The following is a 20,765-nucleotide window of genomic DNA, read 5'->3' as shown; positions in this document are numbered from 1 at the left end:
AAGTGTCTGCTAAATACATAAACATAAACATATGTGTGTGTATGCATTTGAAAAAAAACAAAATTAAAAAAATCTTAGAATATGACATCAACCAGGGGAAAGAAAAAAAAGGCCTTATGCAACGCGTATGTACGGAAGCGTATTGCTGTCACTCTAAGAAAAAAAAAGAGCCTCAGTGTCACGTAATTACGTGAAAGGTTTATTGCTATAACAATATCTTTTTCACGTTTTAACAATATATTTATCCCGTTATAACGTGCAAACAGAAGCGTCTTGCTTCAATCCGATCTCCATAAGTTGGGATGTAGCCAGCCAGAGTGTTGTCATCCATACAATCAATGACTGTGGCATCAATCTGTCAATTACTTATGTACACACAAAGGAAAGACAGAGGGGTAGTAGGTGACATATAATTAGTATACTTGGTATAATACCCTTGCCCTTACCAACTGTCCACCTGGACTGGACCTCTACACTCGCTGCCACAGTGTGTATTCTAGCGAGCACTCGGTGTTCAATTGTGTTTGACTGTTGTGACCATTGAGTTCCTTGATCAATTGTTCCCGTCTGATGTTGTTGCCTAGTGATCAAGTAAACGAGTGATACCACATCCTTGCGTCTGTGCGTATTTATTATTATATTATAGGAAACCCACAGGAAACGATAGTATAATAATATAGCACTGGACAAACAGAACAACAGAGAGAAACAGAGAGAGAGAGCGAGAACGAGAACGAGTGAAAACAGCCCCAGCACAATCAGTAGCCGGCTCTGATCGTTCACTTCGAACAGCTGTTTCGTTTGTTCGCCCAAGCACATCATTAAAGCTAAAGCAAAGTGTCTGATGGGGTTAGCTTTAGCTGCTGTGCCAGTATTTGGATTATGTTGTAGAGAGTTTGCTTGTTTCTTTTCCTACTGATATCTCGCTGTGACCGCAGAAAATGAACTATGGGTAGAATAGCGCCGAAGTATCGCTACTTTTGCGGCTTTGCCACTGGCATTTTATCCTAAATAGACTTTATACATTTTCTATAAGTGTTATGGACATTGCAGTTCCCCACTTAACCCATAGCAAGTTCTATGCTCAGCGTGTTTTTCTCCCTCAAAATTGTGTATAGCTGCTTCTACAACTGTCTAGGAGCCGCTAACCAGGCTTACTGACTAGCTAAATTAGCCACCGTAAGCTAACCATACATAACGATTGAATTAAATGGGCTGTAAAAATTACACTTCTACTCAGCAATTATACTTACATGATCTTGTTCCATGTGAAGGAGACAGTCTTCTGGCACACCACGACCTCGAAGATATATGGACAGTTGAGCATCCACATTTTGAGACATGACAATGGGTCATGGGGCGCCAAGTTCACAGTGGGAGAAGTGTGAAAATAGGCTAGTATCTCGCGTTATTTCGTTAAGACCTTTTCACGTTATAACATGAAAAGATCGTATCTTGAAAAAATTTGATAATATCATGCTATAACGTGAAAATGTCATACCTTGAAATAACGTGATAATTTCACGTTATAACCGGATAAATATATTGTTAAAACGTGAAAAAGATATTTATAATAATAAACTTTTCACGTAATTACTGAGTCTCTTTTTTTCGTAGAATGGCATTAATACTCTTCCGTACGTATGGCTAAAAGGAAACAAAAATGCCCATGAGGCACTCTGAAAGTTTTAAAAGATTTATTGTACAATTAAATTGATGGATTACAGGAGAATCCAAGACCATAGTCTGAGCAGAGGATACCAGCAGGAGCGAGACAGATCTTCAGGTGAGCATGGACACAGATAAGAGTAAGCAGTCTGACCAGGATAATGATGGAAAAAATTGTAATCAAATCCAAAGAACAGAGCCAGATCAATAAACTTGGGTACTCATAATGAATCAGAGTCAGATTGAAAAATGCAGAACAAAAGGGCAGGAAATGAACCAACTAAAGCACTGACCAGAGAGCAGAGCCAGAGATCGTGACACAATATCTTTGTTTTTATTTTCAATTCAATTCAGTTTTATTTACATAGCACCAAATTACAACAAATGTCATCTCAAGGCACTTAAATAATACAGTCTAATTCAAGCCAATTGGAGTTCAGTTCGTTGTAATCATAATCCAATCAAATCCAATTAATTCATCCTAAGGAAACCAACAGATTGCACTGAAACTTCACTTCAGTCCAGTCTCTGTCCTGAGTAGGGTTGGGTATTAATCAAAATTTTTCAATACCGGTACCAATACTGGCACCTTCACTTCAATACTGGTTCCTGAGTGATACTTTTTTCTATGCCAATTTTATAATATCAATTCTAACAAAAAGGAAATTACATCCGTCATAGTCTTGATTTAGTTCAGAAATAGTCATTGAAAATTAGGCTGTGTTTGGTCCGTCCAATCTTGTCCAAATTTAGTCCAAAAATAGTCGTTGAAAGACGTGTTTTTTCAACGGCTTTTCTCCTTTAATTTTTCAACCAAATTTAGACGTTGTTTGGACACATACCATGACGTCTTTTCAAACTCTTTTCAACTAATTTTTGCTGGGTGGGTTGCAAACAAGTGACAGGTTGGTGTCTAATACTATTAGGATACGTACTGAGGATACTTTTCACTTAGCAGTTTTTCTTCAGAAAAATCCACGTCTGCTTTCTGCATGTATTAAGTTGCAGTAACATTAAGATTACTGCCAGATTTCGCTGAACGTTAATTTACCTGTTAAAATCCCACACACTGCGCCGTCCTCGGTACTCTTAGATGAAGCAGAGTCCAGTGGTGGAGATTTTGAATTATGCCGCTTGGGCTCTGTAGAGTCCACATGCTGACTTGAATGATGAGAGGAGGATGGTTGCGGTCCGAACTTCTTGCAGTAAAACACAGAGCAACGTTCTGCTCTTAAATTTATTTTGTGCACGGTCAAATAATTAATTAAATTAGTCGTGTTGCCTCAGCAGCGATGACTTTTTGGCATATATTACATTGCGCACTATTGGCATCAATCTTGGTGAAATGGAGCCACGTTTAGACCTTGTGGCATTGTTTAACCGGTTCGACGACACACACACAACTTCAGTTCCCAATGCAGATACAGGTGAACCCCGTCTGTGGGCGTAAACACATTTTACTGCATGCTGCAAAGTGTAACGTTAATACAGCCAATCGAGGGTAGCATGATCAGTTCTTGATCATGTGATTTATCAAAACTTGGCACCGAAAGACTAGGTATCACTACTATACATCTGGCGCTGGCGCGAGCAGTACGCTGGTCCAGTAGCTCCGTACGTGTAGTGTTGTTTTAGCATTTAGAGTGTTTATTTGTTTTTTTTTTTGTTTTTTTTCACTTTTAACTACACCCGCTGTGCAGTACTGTATATATCCTATAGATATGATGTCTTCTTATCGGCAATACAGCGGCGGACAACTTGTTTATTCAAGGGAGAAGCTGCTTGCACTCCAAACAATGGGACGAGCCGGCATTGTTCACCCCATACCTGAGGAGCTGAGGAGGATGCGACGAGGCTGCAGAGCCTGGGCGAAGGTGAAGGCTAGACTTGTGGTTAAGCAGTGGAAATACAAGCCCTCGGTTCCCTCGTTTATCATGGGAAATGTTAACTGTCTGACCAACAAGACGGGCGAGCTGGTTGCCCTTGTGAGGACCGACAGGACATTCAGGGAGAGCAGTTTACTGTGTCTTGGCTCACCCAGAAAACACTGGACGCTAATGTGGATGTACCTGGATTCACGACGGTGAGAGCGGACAGAGACTGCAGATGCAGCAGCAAACACAAAGGTGGGGGACTCGCACTGTTTATTAACAACATATGGTGCAGCCCGGGGCATGTTACGGTGAAGGAGACTGAGTACAACAGAAATATTTAGTTTCTGGTGGTAGGACTCAGACTGTATTATATGCCCAGAGAGTTTTCCCACGCCATTGTTGTTTGTGTTTACGTTCCTCCGCGTGCTCACGCCGAGACCCCGTGTGACGTCATCCATGCCACTGTTTCGAAGCAGCAAACACAAGACCTTTACACATTAGACCTCCTGAATGCCAACGTGAAGGAAGCTTACATGGCCATCCCTCTGCCCCCACTGGGAAAGTCTGATCATAACCTGGTCCTGCTCACACCACACTACAATCCAAAGATCCAGAGACAGTCCACAATCACACGCTGTTTCAGGAAATGGTCTCCTGACGCAGTGGAGGCTCTGAGGGACTGCTTTGAATCTACTGACTGGAACGTCCTGCAGGACACACATGATGAGGACATCGAGGGGGTCAGGCACTGCACTACTTACTACCTGAACTTCTGTATGGATATTGTGGTTCCCATTAAAACTGTACACTGCTTCCCTAACAATGAGCCCTGGATCACCAGTGATGTCAAGGACATCCTTAACAGCAAGAAGAGGGCATACGAGGATGTTGACAAAGAAGAGCTGAAGCACGAACAGAAGGAACTCAAGGTCCGGCTGAGAGAGGCAAAGGATAAATACAGAAGGAAGGTGGAACAGAAGCTGCAGCGGAACAACATGAGGGAGGTCTGGGATGGCATGAAAACCATCACAGGCTGCAAGAAGAAGGGCAACAGCACAGACGAGGGGGATGCTGGGAGAGCAAACCAACTACTGTTTTTCAACAGGTTTGATACTCCAGCTCCCACAGCCAGTGACTGCCCACTTCACACCCTTCACACCCCCATCACATCCATCATCACCTCAGATGGCAGAGCACCCCCACCCGCCACACCCACGAACAGTTCAACCCCCCTCCCCTTCACTATCATCTAGGAGCCTGTACGACCGCTAAACCGGTTGAGGCTGAACGGCTGAATTTACAACACTGGTTCACCCACTGAGGGACCTGGATGAACAAATGCACTTTCGATACTTTCAAATGTCAACGGGCCAATTTGACGAGCTTCTTCGCTGTATACAGCTAATGAAGACCGGAAAAAGCAACTGTCGGAAATTACATTCTGAACGGACCAATCACAGCCCTTGCAGTCTGTGTCAACTTGACGCGTAATTAGGATTTTTTGGAGATGCACGTCAGGCTACGGCATAAGGGTCGACTTGACGCAGAAGCATAAACTAGACTTTACCCTGTGAGTGTTCTGTTATGTTTCAGCTGTAAGGCAATGCAAGTTTATTTGTAGAGCACAATTCGTACACAAGGCAATTCAAAGCGCTTTACAGCTACATAAAATCACAAGAAGGCAAATAAAATCATTCCAAAAACATAAAAAAAATCATTAATTAATTAAATTAAAAGGGAAGAGTGCAGATAAAATACTTTCAGTTGTCATATGCACAGCTAAATAGAACTGCTTTCAGCCTGTATTTAAACATTGTCAGAGTTGAGGCCTGTCTCACATCTTCTGGAAGACTGTTCCAGATTTTAGGAGCATAAAACTGAAACGCAGCCTCACCTTATTTAGTCCTGACTCTGGGCACCAGCAGGAGACCCCTCCCTTAGGTTCTCAGAGTCTGGCAGAAAGAGCCACATGAAAGAGCCATATGAATCAATATGGCTTTCATATGGCTCTTTCTGCATCTGTGTTTCTAACTTGATTATTAGGTTTTAGAGAGAGAGTCTCAAGGTGACTGATAACACTTTCTTTGTTTCTGTGGGCCACAGACAATGATTTCAGTTTTGTTTAATTTTAGCTGGAGAAAATAATTTTGCATCCACATACTGATCTGTTTGATGCAGTGACACAATGTATCTACAGGCCTGTGTTCTCCTGCTGTCAGTGACACGTAGATCTGAGTGTCATCTGCATAGTTGTGGTACGACACATTATAGCTACGTATTAGCTGGCCTAATGGGAGCATGTACAGATTGGACAATAGGGGTCCTAGGATGGACCCCTGGGGAACCCCACAGGTCATAGCTATTTCGTCTGAGACACAATTACCAATTTCAACAAAATACTTCCTGTCCTCGAGATAGAACTTGAACCAGTTTAAAGCTCTACCAGAGATTCCCACCCAGTTTTCTAACCTCTGTGATAAGATTGTATGGTCAGCTGTGTCAAAGACAGCACTCAGGTCCAGCAGAACTAAGACTGAGACTTTGCCTGCGTCTATGTTCAGGTGGATATCGTTTATCACCTTGATCAGAGCTGCCTCAGTGCTGTGGTGCGGCTTAAAGCCTAATTGGAAAGTATCAAAAGCATTGTTAGACAGGATCAAGTCAGGAAGCTGTTGTTATACAACTTTTTCTAGGACTTTGCCGAAGAATGGCAGGTTTGATATGGGCCGGTAGTTGTTCAGTACTGTGGCATCAAGATTGCTCTTCTTTAGAAGAGGCTCAACGACAGCAGTTTTTAAGGCCTTTGGAAACGTTCCAGTCTGGAGTGAGATGTTAACTAGATGAGCGAGTTGTGGTAACAAATTGTTCAACACAGACTTTAGAAATCTAGTGGGATACTCATCAAGGCAGCATGTTGATGAACTCAGACTGCAGATAATCTCTTCAACTGTTTTGTCAGTGACAGGTGAGAAATGTGTCAACTCTGGTTGTCTAGCTGGCTGTGGAGTAGTTATTTGTGTTGTGGAAATTATTGCATTTTTAATGCCTTGAACTTTGTCATTAAAGAATATTGCAAACTCATTACACTTAGATGTAGAAATTAGTTCTAACTGGAGGGTTTGTTAATCTGTTTACTGTAGCAAACAGGACACGAGAGGTATTACTGCAGTTTATGATGATTTCAGAAAAATAACTCTCCATTGTTCTACGCAAAGTCTGGTTGAACACACAGTTTTTCTTTGTAAACCTGTAAACGAACCTGGAGTTTTGACTTGCGCCATTTCTGTTCGGTTCTCTGGCACTCCCTTTTCTGTGCCCTGACCGACTCTTCTCTTCTCCATGTCGCCCTTTGCCTACTTTTAACCATTCTAACCTTGACCGGTGCAATGGTATTCCAAAACATTTAAGAAACTTGATGTGTAAGAATTCAACAGATCATCATTCTTCAGATCATCTTCTTTCCGACAAAGAAAAATCCTGCCCCGGCATGTGACGAGGACGGACGGATGATCCCGGCAGCCAAGGCGTTGTTCATGTAGGCATCCATGGCCTCTCTTTCAGGTGCAGACAGGGAGTAGGGGTGACCCTTGGGAGGTGTAGTGCTGGCAGGAGGTCTATGTCGCTGTCGGGGGGCTGATTAAGAGGCAGGGAGGTAGCCTTCACCTTGCTGAACACCTCCCAAAAATTGTGATATATATGGTGGGCACATCAGATAGGTCCCGGCTGAGCTGAAGCTTTCAGGTGGCAAAGTGCAGCCGTGCATCTGAGGCAAACCTGAAGACATGAGGAACTCCACCCTCGGATGGACCCCGTTGTCCAGTCAATGGGGAGGTTATGGCGACATAGCCAGGAGTAGCCAAGGATCAGCAAAAGGTGAGGTGATTTCAGGACGTGGAACTGTATGGTCTCATGATGGTTGTCGGACAGGAGCTTGTGGATGGGTGTGGTCTGATGAGATGACCATCCCAGGCGCTGGCTGGTACTGGACCAGGCAGGGGGACCCGGTCAATACCCAGCTGGACGGTGAGATCCTCGTCGCTCAGGCTGACGCCTGCCCTGGAGTCAATAATGTAGCGAGGGTCTGAGAGCGTCCCGCCAAAATAAGCTGGATGTGAAACAAAGATCGTGGGCAAGGGGCAAAGTCTTTGGCTTGCTTAGCAGAACACCCCTCTCTACTGCTGAACCCTGCCTTTTACTGGGCAATGGGAGATGAGGTGCCCGACCTGGCTGCTGTAGACTCACTCCCACTCCTCAAGCATCAGGCTGGTGCGTCCCACCTGCATGGGTTCAGCCCCCCTGGTTGCGATCTCTGCAAGAAGGTTGGGGACAGCTGGAGACCTTCGCAGGTGGGTGGTCAGTGCCTCGTGCTGGCGTATTTGCCCTCTCCTCGCCTGAATGCGACTGTCCATCCCGGAGATCAGCTCGATAAGTCCATCGAAGGAAGTTGGAAGGTCGAAAGAGATCAACTCATCCTTGATGTATGGTGCTAGTCCATTGAGGAAGGTGTCACACTGGGCTGCAGAGTTCCAGTCGCTAAGACGAGCCTGAGTAAGGAAGTCAATGGCGTAATCAGCCACAGGTTGGTTCCCCTGACTCAGGCTCATAAGTCCTCCGGTGGCATCGGGGCCCAGGGAAACAGTTACGAATATTTTATGAAGCTCCGCCAAAAAAGCCTGGAAGGAGGAGCAGGCTGGCGTGCCTCTCTCCCATTTTTTAGTTACCCACAGACGTGCTGGTTAATTGTGAAGGCGGGTTTCAGCCCTCTGGCTCCCCAGAATAATGCTCCGGGTCTCCCACCCGGGGTTCTGGAGCAGTGCTTGGTATAAAATCCATAGCTGGAGCCGAGACAGGAGCAGCCTGTTGCGACACAGTAACCACCAGCTGTTGGACCTGGGTGTTTAGCGAGGTTAGCGCCCACTCCAGGGCCGACACCAACTGCCGAGCCTCTGCTGTGTTGGAGGCTAGCTTTGCCTCATGTTACTGGAGCACTCCTTTCACTCAGGCCAAGTAAGACTGAGGTGATAATGGGTCTTCTGGGTCCATGTCTGGCCAGATTATACTGTAATTGTCACAGTCGGCTCTGTCACAGTCGGCTCTGTCACAGTTTATGTTAATCATGTTTTCAGTTATGTTCTAATCATGTTTTTCCCCTGCCACCTCGGTTCACTCAAGTCACCTGGTTCACGGTCACAGCTGCACCTCATTCACTGATCACTCCCTCCACAGTATTTAGTCTTCTGGTTTCCTTTCAGTCATTGCAGAATCCTTACCTCACTTCATGCCTTGCCACACAGATAAGTCTCGTTTTGCCGACCTCAGTCTTGTTTTGTCTTGCTTTGTTTCTCATGGTTTTGTTATTTCATAGTTTAGTGTTTTTGATAATCCGGCTCAGCTGCACTTTTTGTTCTTGCTCCTTGTCCCCTTTTTGTTAATAAACCTTGTTCCGTTTGAAAGAACTGCATCTGGGTCCTACCTCTCCAACGAAACGTGACAGTAATGGGTCTATTTAGGACCCAAAAGAAGCACTCTGGAAATCAGGAACCACTGGTAATTTTTTATTTTTACACCAGCAAAACTCAGCAAACAGTCCAATGTTCAGGCTAATAGCCCACACACAGTCCCTGGGTTTCCGGCTAGAATCAGCCCGGAGTAAAAGGAAGGGGGCTTACGGGAGACAAGGTAGCCGAGGAGAAGTGTCCAGAGCCAGAAGAGCCAGCCGATGGTGTTGAAGCCAGGAAAACAGATGGATGCCAGAGACGCTGAAGCAGAGCACGTGGTCGGGGACAGAAGGCAGGTAAGTTCACCGGGAGGCAGGTGAGGAGGGCAGTTGGAGGCAGGCAGGGTCGGCAACATGAAATCAGGTAGGTCACGAATGCTGGAAAGTCTTGTATGGATGCAGCAAAACAATCTGGCAAAGGTGAAAGTACTGGAGAGGCTTGTATGCAGGGCTGATGAGCTGCAGAGAATGAGCTGCAGCAGAGCTTGCAGGTGAGTGTAGGTGGGCTGATTAGGTTGGAGTGGCTGGCAGGTGAGTGGCTAATTACTAAGTCAGAGGGATGGGAGACAGGAAGGTTAAACTGTGACACTGTAATGTGACGCAGTTTCTGTGAGCTCACACATGTACGAGCAGTGACATATATACAAGTCAACGCACATTTGTTTTTGTGTTACACTCTAATTCATAGCATGTTTGTGTAATTAGTACAAGATAAATACACAGAAACTACAGCTGAAGTACAAAGTATTTATCTGGTAAAATATTTTACAGCGCGCTAATTACCAGGTATTAACCCAGCAAATGTAAGGTAAAACATAGAATGTTTTTGTGTAATTTACACAAGTAAATTAAAGTAAATACAGGGAAACTACGGCCAAAGTACTGTAGTATTATTGGGTAATTACTGCTGGTAACAAGTAGGTAGAAACCGAGAAACTCAAACTGAAACACTACGAAAAAAATCTCCACTACGACCCATCTTTTTTACTGAATACCATGTACCATGTAGTTGACAGGTTTAGGTTGGTAATTACTCAGATATAATTGTGTAAAATATGGAATGTTTCTATTTAAGTTGAAAAGGGTTAAATATTTTAGTATCATTATGTACAGAGGTACATTTTTTATGGCAAATGTCACACTTGTTTTAATTTTGTCATCATTTATCACCTCCTCTAGGACCGCTAGCATGCAGTCTTTCCCTGTTTCTGAGTCTGTAAATGGCCTTTTCTTCTTTGCCAATATCCACGAAACGTGAAGGGATGCTGCTGTAGCTCTTTCTTGGGCTGTGCATGACCGCACTATGGTTGTACAGCTCCTGTTGTAACATGCAATCAAACTCTGCACTTTCGCAGCCCTCTCCTGTGATCCCTCGGGAAAATTTGCGTGGAAAATCTTGCTTTTCTCGATGTGGTACCTCCACACATTGTAATCTTTTAACACCCCCATGCACTCATGACATATTGAACATATCGGTTTTGCGTTTGACGGTAAAATAAACAAGTATTTGTCCGTCCAGGCAGGATTAAATCTACAGTTTTCGCTGTCAATTTTCTGTTTTGGGGTGGAAAAAGACATGCTCGCAGAACGCTAATTCTACTCGTACAACGTCAAAACACAACCTGCTGCATTATGGGTTTAATGTTGCCAGGTAACCCAGTGTTGCATTCATAGTCCGTACTACTGTAGGAATTTATTCAATCGTTGTAGAAATGTCTGAAGGGGTTTCTGATTTTTATTTATTTATTAATTTATTCTGTCAGAGCGATATGCTGGGCCACATGGAAAGTGGTTCTGGGCTGCCCGGGCTGTCATTTCAGGGGACCTGCTATAAACCAGTGGAACACAGAAGAAGAAGAAGGAGAATGCAGGCATCAGAATGGGCTTTGTAATTTATTGCAGCACAATTCAACACAGAACCAGCAACCATTGTCTAAGGTTTTTTCGAAGAGATCTGAACAGACCTTTATTGTCGGACATATTTGAGAATAAAGTGGCTATTGCTGTAGAATAGCAACAGGGTATTGTTTTTGCCTTTGAGTGAGCTGTAAGAGGAAGACAACTGTAAAGAAATCCTAATAACATGTAATCAGAGGGAATAAAATCAAACTATATGGCACATATATAGACCTATACTGTGTGCTTGGATCATAAATGAAAGGCGTAAGCATATCGTAACGGTATTTCCCACCTAAACTACTAATACCATAGTCATTTTGTATTTTCTTTAAACATTTTTTGTTTATTCATTTAGTTATTTATTGCTTTTTTTGTCCGGCTAGATATCTTTTTTGCTCAAGCTGTGCTCCAGTCCATAAGCCTTTTTTTTTTCCTAGAAAAAACACTCCTACCCCATAATAAATGTTTCTTTGACAAAACAGAACAAATAGATAGCTGTTAAATTTGAAGGACCTGACAACAGCTGAGATTTATATAAAGTAGACGTGAATGCCACTCTGACATATTTTTAGAGCCTAGCAGCTTATAGCCTAACAGGGGTTGTCTGTGTGTGTGTCACTCTCTACAGGACCCATATTGCCCAGACAGAAGTCACAGGTTCAGAATGGCCCAACACAAGAGGAAATGGATCTACAGAGAAAGTAAGAACTTTGGACTGATGAACATAGATTACACATAATACAGAGTATAAAAACCATAGCAATATAAAATTCATTTATTTCAACTATAATCTAAAGTCAATCTTTCCTGGGATTTTTTAGGGTCATTACTTGTTTTTCTTATGTCTTTGAGTTATGAATGCCTGTGCAACAGGAAGTGAAAATGTAAATACAAGTAAGACGTGAAGAAGAGGGAGGGTTTGTATGACACACACAAGTACAGCCAAGAAGCATTTAAACAAGCTTCAGTTGTGTACTCAGTATGCTGTAAAACAATTAGTGTTTGCAGTAAATGATGAAAGGGTGACAGAATCATGAGAGAGCTGGAATATGAAGCTTTAGGGTGCTGTGAAAATATAGCTATATGCATATATGCTCTCAAAACCTTGTTGTTCTTCTCTATGGTTACACTCTGGTAATAATGAGATTTTGGAAAAGCTACACACATAGACACACACATGCAGGACTGTATTAGTGGAGGACAACTCATTAATGGAGGTTGATATCCAGGCTTTAGTTCGAGCTGTTTGGTGAAAAATTAAAAGCATACTAGAAAAACCTGTTCCTGCGAAAAAGCAGTGAGAATGCTGATGAGCTGAATGGGGATAGCTGACCATGCTAAAAAAGCTGAAAATAGTGAAAATTTAGCAGAAAGTCAAAAGCTGAAGCTTCAAAGCACTTGAAAGGTATTTTTGAAAGGAGCTGAATTAAGGAGAAAACTACAGAAAAGATAAGAAAATGCAAAACAAAAAGTGAAAAATTCAGAAAGAAGAGAAACAATGCAGAAGCATTTGAAAATTTAGTAGAAATTCATTTGCTGAAGTTTCAAAAGGCCTGAAATATATTTTTGAATGGAATTTGAGCAAGATGAAGGCAGAAAAGTACAGGAAAGACAATAAAAATGCTAAAAAAAACAGTGAATAAATTCAGAAAGAAGAGAAACACTGCAGAAAAATGTGAAAATTTAGAAGAAATTTATTTGCTGAAGTTTTCAAAAGGCCTGAAATGTGTTTTTGAAAGGAGCTGGAGCGAGATTAAGGCAGAAAAAATGCAACACGCAAAGTGAAAATTTCAGAAAGAAGAGAAACAATGCAGAAGCATTTGTAAATGTATCAAAAATGAGGTTTCAAAAAGCCTGAAAAGTTTTTTTTTAAAGGACCTGGAGCAAGATGAAGGCAGAAAAGTACAGATGAATAAACCCAGAAAGATTAGAAACAATGCAGAAAAATGTGAATATTTAGCAGAAAATTATTTGGTGGAGTTTCAAAAGGAAATGACTACTTACTGAAAAGAGAAGAAATATACAAAACCAAAAGGTAAAAAAAAATCAGAAAGATGACAAACAATGCAGAAAAATGTGAATATTTAAGCCACCTGGAGCTAGATGGCAGAAAAGTACAGGGAAGAGAAGAAAAATGCTTAGCAAAAAGTGAATAAATTAAAAAAGAAGGGAAACACTATGTGAAAATCCATCCATCCATCCATTTTCTATACCGTCAATCCGTCAGTCGGGTAGCGGGTGGGCTGGAGCCTACCCCAGCAGTCATCGGGCGAAAGGCAGGGTACACCCTGGACAGGTCGCCAGTCCATCACAGGGCCACATAGACACAAACGAGACAAACAACCATGCATGCTCACACTCACTCCTAAGGACAATTTAGAGTCACCAATTAACCTGACATGCATGTTTTTGGACGGTGGGAGGAAGCCGGAGTAAAATGTGAAAATTTAGCAGAAAATGATTTGCTGAAGTTTTCAAAAGGCCTCAAATGTATTTTTGAAAGGAGCTGGAGCTTTACTAAGGCAGAAAAGTACAGAAAAGAGAAGAAAGATACAAAAAGGACTGGCAGTTAGAAGGTACTGCTGTGAAAGGTATTTTTGAAAGAAGCTGGAGCTGAAACGTATTTTTGAAAGGAGCTGGAGCTGAAAGGTATTTTTGAAAGGCCTTTGGCATTGGCACCCATAATAATAAGTATGCACAATAGTAATATGTGTGCCTTGCCTTTGGCATTGGCACCCGTAACTAGACAATTTCTGAAGAAATTTTGTCTGTCGACTGACAGATGCTGGACTGAGAGACCTGCTAGTTACCAGTCAAGCATTAGCTATTTCAAATCCAGTCTGAAATATGAGATACTGGCTTGGTAAAACCTTACTGCTTTAGGCATCATGAGTGAGGGAAAGCACAAAGAAGGACGTCCTAAGCCAGAGACACAGAGGAGGACAGGTTGTGCTTCTTGAGAACAAACAGCTGCTTCAATAGATTTATAAGTCATAGTAAAAGAACATTTTAACCTGTTAATAGCAGAAAGGTATGATGCAGACAGTTAAGTAATTTCTTTCAAGGTCCTGTGTAGAATACAGGTTTTATGGCAGTTTTAACACAGCCCTCACTATCAGTTTAAAGGAGAGAAGTGCAGCTTCTTTATAATGGAAGTTTGTGCTGTGTTCGCTGAGAGACAGATAACGTCATGTTACATTGTATTAGGAGCACACATAACACAGGCTGGCATAAAGCTTTTACAATAGGGCAGCCATCTTGAGTCTGGCCTCATCAGTGTCTGTGGGTGTAGCGTTTTTTTTTTCTCGTTGCGTTGTGTACAGAAAAAAGCCTTCACTGCTAGCAACTTGCCGTTTATTTTGGACATCTGGTAGAAGATTAATGCAGTCAGTCACAGTTACCTCACACACACACACAATAAATATCTGAAAAAAGTAAAATGAAAAGAAAGTGCAGATTAGCTAACAACATGCAGTCCTAGCATATAAAACAAAAATGGATCTCATACTTGTGCACCTACCAGGGAGACAGCAAGGTCCGACTGCTGCTCTCCCCCGGGATGCACGACCCTAACCCACAGGGGTGCTGCATTCAGGTACCATAGGAGTAATAGGTTTGTGTTGTGTGATGAGTCTTTTTTATGGCAAGTGGATTCCCACTCCACCTTAACTCTGTTACATGGGCAACAGCTGCGTGTGTATGACAAGAGACAAAGTGCCCTCACTTTGTCCCCTTAAAATCTGATGGTTTAATAATTAAGCACAAGTCTGGAACAAACAGTCGCTGTTCGAAAAGCAGAGGTCATATCCAAATAATTCTTGAACTGTGAGCGCCAGAAGGGATGGAGGAAGCCAGAGGTGTATTTTTATTCTGCTCTTGTGTAAGTTTTTTTTTATGGCAGTTTTAAAATGAGTCTTTCACACTGATTTCATGGCTCGGCCTGTTTATAATGGAAAAGTATGGGAGAGTGTGCCTCTCTGCGCTCAGAGGTTATTTGTGAGAAAGGCAGGGTACACCCTGGACAGGTCGCCAGTCCATCACAGGGCCACATAGAGACAAACGAGACAAACAACCATGCACGCTCACACTCACTCCTACGGACAATTTGGACCAATTAACCTGACATGCATGTTTTTGGATGGTGGGAGGAAGCCGGAGTACCCGGAGAAAACCCACGCATGCACGGGGAGAACATGCAAACTCGCATGTCAATCATTAACATTAAAATTATGACCAATTTAAAGTGTCATATCTCAAAAACCGTAGTAGCCAGCATAACGAGACGCTAATATGTTGTAGTCCAAAGCGTCCCGTGTGTTTGAACATTTGAACGATGTCTCTACGTTATAGTGCGGCCGAGCAAAAGTACTCCAAAAATCGGCATAATAACCTCATAGCATCAGCTAATAGAGCATGTCTACGTGATGTAACATTAGCATTTTAGGCTTCCCTGCAAAATGCTAATGATGCTAGTATGTTAGCATTTTAGCAGGATGTTAGCATCTGCTGGTTCTGTCTAAGTTGGTTCTGGTTATGTCTAAGGTGGCTCTGGTTATATCGCATTCACTCTTAGGCTCCCCCTTAAGAATGCATAGGATTTGTGTTGCCACGGTAACAAGCCTCATGTTAACGGTTGGGCAAATTTTAACGTTAAATTTCTCAGAAACCGTAATAGCCAGCATAATGAGACTGAAATATGTCGTAATACAACGCGTCCCGGGTTGGGGAACATTTTAATGATCTTTCTACAATGACCTGTTGCCTAGCAACAAGCGTCCAAAATCAAATTTACACTTTTTTTTAATTCAAACTTTGCTAGCGCAAAAACCGGAACACCTAGCGTAATGAGGCTTAATGACCATTTAGTACGAAGCGACCCAAGTGTTTGAACGCACGAATGATGTCTCTACGATAAAGTTCGGCCAGGCAATAAGCGTCCAAATTTCTTCGCTTCCTGGCTTCTACCGTTACCATGGTAACGCTTTTGATTGAGACAAGTAAGGCCCATCGAGGCACGATGGAGACGCACGTAATGACGTATGCATTACGTGGGTTGCGAGTTTCGGTTCGGGCCGAATTAACAGATAAATTTTTTTCGTTTTCATGGTAACAAAATGTTCAGAATCCCCATAGAAATGCATTGGGATGACTCGACAAAAAAAAAAAAAGATTTAATCACAGCTTCATGAGATTTGAATATGTTGTAGTCCACAGTGAGGCGAGTCGTGGAATATATTAATGATGTCTCTACGACAACCTGTTGCCTAGAAACAAGCGGCCAAAGTCAAAATGACGGTTTTTAAAAATTCAAAGTTCAAAATCTCAAAAAGTGTAATAATTTGCATAATGAGGTTGTACGGGCGCTTAGTACCCATCAGCCTGAGTCTTTGAAAGTTTGAACGATGTCTCTACGATAAAGTATAGCCGAGCGATAAGCACGCAAATTTTCGACCTTTTTCCGGTTTTCGGCACCTAGTGTTGCCACGGTAACACTTTTGAACAATAAAAGTAATGCCATACGTGGCTTCACATTGCGGTTCAAGCCGCATTAACGGACGAAAAAGCGTGCGGAATAATAATAAAAATAAAAGGGAAACTTTTCTAGATACTAATAAATCGCCTTCTTTTTTCATGTTTTTCCACGTTTTTTTGGCCGTGTTTTCTTTTTTAGGATTTTTTTTTTATATATCAGAGCGGGGCCATAATATACACCCGCTGCTTGGCAGCGGGCTTTTTACGACTTTAGCTTGTTAGCAAAATGCTAGCTAAAGTAGCCGAATTTTACATGTAAAATGGGTTTTTCCTCATTTTTTCGGACTTTTTTTTTTTTTTTCGCAATTTTGTTTCAGGGAAGTTCTTGGCATGCGTCCACTGCTCCGCAGAGGGTGTTCACTTTTTTTACCTAGTGAAAGGCTGAATTGCAAAAATGCCCGACACAAAATCAAAATATTAGCCTAACAAACAGCTTTTTTCAAATTTCTTCGGACTTTATTTTTTTTTTCACGATTTTTTTTCAGGGAGGTTCTAGGCATGCATCCCCAGGGTGTGTCTATTTTTTTAACCTAATGATAGGCGATGGTGCAAAACGGCCCTTTCTGGTCGTTTAGCACAATTGCAATATGGTCATGCCATTTCTTGGCATGCCCATAATAATGATAATAATAATAGTAATAAAGATAAGCAGGAAATCAATAGTGATGCTGCATCAGCATTCTCACAATTAAGCAGGGGGATTGCATTGTTTGGCACCAGACCTCCAACTGATTGCCTTTTTTTTTTAACTGTTACATTGGCCCTGTGAATTGTTTATATAGACAGACAATTATAACCCTATATTATACACTCTAAGAAAACAAGGAATAGGAATGTTCCCAAAAATGTAACACGTGCCTTGTCGCTCCAGCTGTCCCTGAATAGGATACAAGTAAAGTGCACTTAAAATTGGTACATCTTTGTACTTTCTTGTTTAATCTTTGAAAGAACAATTGAACAACCATTTTGACAAAAATATGCCTTCATATTCTGGTACAAAATGGACTTTATAGGTAGAAAACAAAAAACTTAAATTCATAACAAAAAAAACCCCAAAAACATACGTTGTTTCAAAAACTTTTTATACCTCCTTCATCCTGTTCATGGTTGAGGTAGAGTTGGTATGTCCCAGCTCTGATCAGGTGAGAGACAGAGTATACTCTGGACAGGTCACCATTCCATCACTAGGGTAAGCCCAGTGTGACAAATCAGGAAGATGGCCAAACAATTCATGGACATTTTAAACAGAAGATAATTCATTTTCTAGGTAATCACCCAATCCTAACACATGACCATACACAATAAACATCTAATAGTAGATAAAAGATCCAAACCATGAAATCTTAGAAAGAGCAACTTGAGTAAAACCACAAGTTTTATTTTACAGGAGTAGCTGTAGCAGAGGAGGAAGAGCAATCGTCTGCCAATCTCATTGTTGGTGGTATGATATCTTTGGGAAAGACACTGAATCCCAAGTTTACAATGCTGCATCCATTAGTGTGTGAAATGGAAAAGAAAATGTAAAGACACACCGTGTAGCCTGAAGCAAAAGCGCTGTCACTGATCAGCTAGACTAGAAAAGCGCTGTATATATACAGTCCATTTACCATTTACTATTAAATTTTTCATGACAGGGAACTACAGGGAAAACTTAACATGGATGAAACCTCACTGAATACAGATCATGTCAGAGGAAAAGATTGAATGAAGATAAGTCCATGTGCTCACACTGTTAGAAAAATTCTCTCAAAATTAGGCTCAGAGTCGCTGGATACGATTACCACAAAACATTTATTTCTTGCAAGAAAGAGACAAGTCCGCACAACCTGTCAGGAAGCTGGCTCAGAGTTGTCTGACTAACAAAATGGTGCTCTTGCTATTTATATTGTTTATGCTTGCTGGCCACACAATGTTATGGGAGAGGGACATTCAATGTTACGGGAAAAGACATTACTAGCCATTTAATGTTATGGGAAGATGAGTTCAGACAGTAAAAAACACTTTTTCTCATAGAATAACTATATAATTTTTCTAACATTCCCTCCTGTTTATACTATGAAGAAAAAAGGGGAAAACCCTGCATCTTGTACAATTAACATTGAATCATTTTTAATCATAAACATTGAAAATTTTCCACTGTTCGCGGTGCATAGGAGCAAAAAAAAAAATTGCTGTATTTACGGGAAAATTCTCCTATGGCCCCATTCTCCCCCTGGCGACCGACCGCTTAATCACTCTCTCAGTATCAAAGGTCGCACTCCGAACACTCAGAACAGACATATGTGTGATTAGCAAACACAAAATAAATACACAAACAAAAAATTAATGAAATGAAAATAAGAATAATGAATAATAAATAATAAAATAAATGAAAATATGATTAAATGCAATTAATTAATAATATGAAATAGATATTGAATGGAAAAAATGAATAAAATGAAAAATAATAGTCAAGAATAGTCAAACAATAATGATAATAATGCAATGCAGTTTATTCAGTCCAGTCCCATCACCAACACTGCAATCGTCTGCATCTGGCCGAACATCAGTTCGGCTGGGTCTGGAACTGCTAAGCTATCTTGGAAGGAGAGGTTACTAGCACTTCACTTCCAGGAAGAGGTCTTTACCACCTCTTATTCCCTAACTAATCCTCTTTTAGGACACTTCAGGATATAATTCAGCCATACAGTGGTTGGAGGCTGTAGATTGTTAAACGTTACTTGGTGGAATGAACTCTTCAAATCAGCTTTTCATTCAGTTGGGGTGAAGCGCGTAGCTTCGCCATCCACCCTTTTGTACACATGTGGATAAAAATTTGTGATTGTTCCGCCATCATCTTGGTATGATGGGCCCCCTTCCAGGCTTCCAGACACCTGGTCAGTTAGCTGACTTCTAGTCCTGTAGTGGTTCTGCTGCTGATGCAGTTAATTTAACCTGTGGACGAATGTTAGCAGGAAAAAGCAACATATCATCTTTACAATGTTCTACATTCAGGAATAGCTTTTTAATAGGTCTAATTCCCATGTTCATTGGTCTTTCATATGAACGCAACAACAATCATTAACAAATCATTGAGAAGTCACTCGGGGTCATTCAAAGTACTTTGAACTTTAAATGTTATCTGTATCCTCGTCTCCATCATTCACGTGTAGCTTGTTGTCATCATCTCTACCTGTTGATACATTATGCGGATAAGGGTGGTCTCAATCAGTCTTTGGGACAGTCCTCTCAAGCATGTGATACAACATCAAGCACAGGTGACTACTATGGCTCTTACAACAGACAGAGACCAAACCATTCTCCATCATGTCAGTGAAGGAGTCGTTGATCCTGGAGTTTTGCTGAGTGATGCGAGTCCCTCTTGATGATGCTGCCATCTGCGGAAGTATTGTTAGGAATAAAGGAACAGGAAAAAGTTCCAAACATTTCAATTGTTCAGCAATGCCTTGTAGATGTAATTTATTCAATAGCATTTTTATTTATTGTTGCCCACCAGAAAAGAAAAGATTCAAAGTCTGAAGTTACTTGATTTCTAGCTTTAAATTCATCTGGGACTCCAACTCCAATGCTATCCAGGTACACTCTGTTGTCAAATGAACCTCCAGACACAGTTATATGCTTGAGACGTTGCAGCTTCTCACCCAAGGCCTTAAAGTCCCCCATAGGGAACAGACGGAAAGGCATCAGTAGTTGGGCTATTGTGCAGCTGCCCTCCAGTTAGGTGGAAGGACGGACCTCAGTTTCATCTCTCCACACAGCCACCAGAGGTCTGCTCTCATGGAAGTCTGGTTCCGAAACCAAGACGTTGAGTAGTTACCTGCGTCCTGAGTGATATTGATGGATTCTTGACAATTATCTGACATGAGCGTACCCACATTCTTACCTGTACCCCTGTGGATGAAACATAATATAATTACCCTTATAAGCCAACGCTGAGGGCAGTACATCTCTTTTCTTAACTGTTGGGAACAACAAAGAGAGAGAGTTTTACATTGCTCTGTGTTAGGTACAAAAGATTTATTATACAATTGTAATGCACATTGGAAACCAGTTGGGTCAGAGCGATTGCTTAATTTCTAGATTTATATTCTGGCTTTAGCACATTCAATACAATTAGATTGGTTATTTTGTGGTGCTGTATACATTCCAGCCATTTTTTCCGATCACTATAACGTGTTGTGGACTACTATTCGTTATAACAAAATTCCAACTGCTACACCGGCGATTCTTCAGAAATCTTGTATTAACATACATTTCACATATGTACTTTTCAGAATACACATGGGCTTTTTGGC

The 20,765-nt window shown here is 41.6% G+C and overlaps 1 protein-coding gene across 1 annotated transcript in view; it reads left to right on the top strand.

Annotated features, from left to right (window-relative positions):
• The window catches only part of enah (ENAH actin regulator), a 165,789-nt gene that overhangs the window by 43,962 nt on the left and 101,062 nt on the right, over positions 1 to 20,765 (top strand). Inside the window, 1 exon segment of the mRNA XM_072362611.1 lies at positions 11,567 to 11,639. Within this exon segment, the coding sequence (XP_072218712.1) occupies positions 11,567 to 11,639 (73 nt within the window).

Source organism: Leuresthes tenuis, unplaced genomic scaffold (assembly GCF_036924035.1).
Source record: "Leuresthes tenuis unplaced genomic scaffold, fLeuTen1.0.hap1 SCAF_13, whole genome shotgun sequence".
Lineage (NCBI taxonomy): Eukaryota > Metazoa > Chordata > Actinopteri > Atheriniformes > Atherinopsidae > Leuresthes > Leuresthes tenuis.
This window is presented reverse-complemented; position numbering and strand designations above follow the sequence as displayed.